The sequence below is a fragment of the Myotis brandtii genome, unplaced genomic scaffold, assembly GCF_000412655.1.
Source record: "Myotis brandtii unplaced genomic scaffold, ASM41265v1 scaffold18167, whole genome shotgun sequence".
Lineage (NCBI taxonomy): Eukaryota > Metazoa > Chordata > Mammalia > Chiroptera > Vespertilionidae > Myotis > Myotis brandtii.
Window position 1 is genome coordinate 18307 of NW_005356739.1, and position 2530 is coordinate 20836.

The 2530-nt window shown below is 56.4% G+C and overlaps 1 protein-coding gene across 1 annotated transcript in view; it reads left to right on the forward strand.

Annotated features, from left to right (window-relative positions):
- The window catches only part of LOC102244905 (Ig lambda chain V-I region BL2), an 8537-nt gene extending 7109 nt beyond the window's left edge, over positions 1 to 1428 (forward strand). The window contains exons 3-5 of the mRNA XM_005863901.2: positions 6 to 184; positions 810 to 924; positions 1393 to 1428. Coding sequence (XP_005863963.2) covers positions 6 to 184; positions 810 to 924; positions 1393 to 1428 — 330 coding nt within the window. The remainder of the gene's footprint in view (positions 1 to 5; positions 185 to 809; positions 925 to 1392) is intronic.
- Positions 1429 to 2530: the final 1102 nt, after the last annotated feature.

Sequence of the window (2530 nt, forward strand, 5' to 3'; positions counted from 1 at the left end):
ACCAGCAGAAGCCAGGGAGCCCTCCCCGGTACCTGCTGTACTACCACTCAGACTCCATTAAGGGCCAGGGCTCCGGGGTCCCCAGCCGCTTCTCTGGATCCAAAGACGCCTCGGCCAATGCGGGGCTCCTGCTCATCTCGGGGCTGCAGCCTGAGGACGAGGCTGTCTATTACTGTCAGAGTTGGCACAATAGTGCTCCCACAGTGACACACACAGATGGGGAAGTGGGACAAAAACCTCGGCCTTCACCAGAGTCTTGGGTCCCAACATGTGACCTTGTTAACATAAATTCCATGTGCAAACTACACGGGGAAGGACCTTCTGGTTTATAAAGAGTCACTTACCATGTTTGATCCCATGTCTCTGAGTCTCAGGAAAACAGAACCAACACCAAAACTCAATGGTCATTATACCACTGAACGGTGGCCTGTCCTCCGTGGGTAAGAAGCCCAGGTCCGTGCGATGGCTGTTTCTGACGTAAAATAAGGGAAGAGCTTTGTAAACGGCTCCCAGAGCCCAGGACCCTCCCAGCAGGTGGCCCGTCCCCGGAGCACGGACTCCGCGCCCAAGGTCAGAGCAGTGACCCCTCAGTCCCCGGGCTCCTCGCCCAAGGCTCCTGCCCAGCCCTGTGCACACGGACCAGGCTCTCAGCTGCGAGGGGCTGGGGAGCCTCGGGCCCAGGAGGAAGCCCAGGCACAGGGCTGGCCGTCACCTCTGCTGGGACCCTGACCTTCAGTGACATTGGGGAGAGGGGCTGTCGGAGGGAAATGGGTGGCCTGGGCCCAGGAACCCTCTTTGGGTCTCGACAGGGTGAGCGAGCTGGACGGTGGCTGGATGCTGAGCTGCTCCAGGAAGGATGCGGGCGCCTGGGTCTCTGGGGGAGACGCTCTCACAGCTGACGCCACTCGGGCCCATGGGGCTTCCGTGAGTGGGGTTCCCTGGGCCCCAAGGCTCTGCTGTGTTCCTCTCCCCTCACCCACTGGGGCTTTCCTACCCCCCAGGGTGTGGGTGGCTGTGGGCCATGGGGAGCAGGACCTTCCCAACAGGTGCCTGTGTCACTCCCACTGGGAAGCTGTTGATGAGCCCAGATCCCAGGTCACCTTCTCCTGAACCTGGGTCAGCAGACACACTGACTGTTCCCATAGCAACGGTCCCCACAGCTCCCAGACAGAGCACCTACCGGACCTTGTGACCTAGGACAGAGGAGATTGACAGTCTGGGGTCAGCCCTCTTCCCGTTCTCCTGGCTGGTGCACTGGGCCCTGTGACCAGCCCTGGTCTGTGGCCTGAGGAGGAGGCTGCCTATCCTTGTCATGTGACTTCATAAACCCGCGGCCACAAGGAGCTGCCAGCCCGGGGGCAGCTGAGGGGCATCTGCCCTCCTCTCCTGCAGGACCAGCTCACCCTGGACCCGACTGCAAAAATGTGACTGAGAGCCCTGGCCGGTTGGGCTCAGTGGGTAGAGCCTCAGCCTCCAACTGAAGGGTCCGGGTTTGATTCTGATCAAGGCTCCTGCCCGGGTTGAATGCTCCATCCCCAGTAGGGGCCGTGCAGGAGGCAGTCGCTCAATATGCTCTCTCATCATAAATGTTTCTATCTCTCTCCCCCTCTCCCTTCCTCTCTGAAATCAGTAAAAACATATTTTAAAAAAAGAAGAATGCAAGGGACCCAGAGGCTTCTCACATCATCTTCAAAATGTCTGGATTCTGTAAAAATTCCCCCTCGTTATGTCAGGAACCAGGAAGTTAAAAGCCTGAAGGAGAAAAGAGAATCTATAGACAGCAACCCTGAGGCGGCCCAGAGGAGGGGGTTCTGGGCGGATGTATGAGGACAGCGACCCCACAGCCCATGGAGGAGCAGCTACAAGCTTCATAGTCCAAAGGGAGGAAGAGACACCCAGGATTCAATAGACTCTGTGAACACAGCCCAAGGGCAATTATAGAACCAAAAGCAAAACAGGGGAAATCAGGGGGGAACCTCTCTGCAGGGAGTCAGAAGGAGGAAATACCTGGTTTGTTTGTTTGTTTGTTTGTTTGTTTGTTTGTTTGAAGTGGCATCATTCCTTCTGTAGTTCCCGCCACCATGACTATTTCTAGGCCCTCTCCTTGGAGCCTCTGCCTCCTCCACCTTCCTCAGGGGAGGAAAGGCCCTGAGGTCCCGCACTCAACCTCTGACCCCCACACCTTACGATGCATCTCCTTCTGCTTCCATCCCCAAAAGTGCTCCCCCAGGTCACCTTGAGGTCATCACTTAGGGTGCCCCCCTCACAAGGCCCTGGTCCCGGTGGTGCTGTCACTGTCCCTTCCCCTTCTGTGTCCAGGGAGCTGGGGTCACAGTGAGTCTCAGTCAGACAATCAGATACCAGACTCTCCTGTGGATAGAAAACAGACGAGTGGGAAATATTATATTCAATGTCCCTATGAATGAGGATGCCGGTTACTAGGTAAAGCTTGACCGAAAAGCATGTGCAGAAACGCAATATGTATAATCTACTGGACAAAAGGGAAGGACACTGAGAGAATAATATTTGT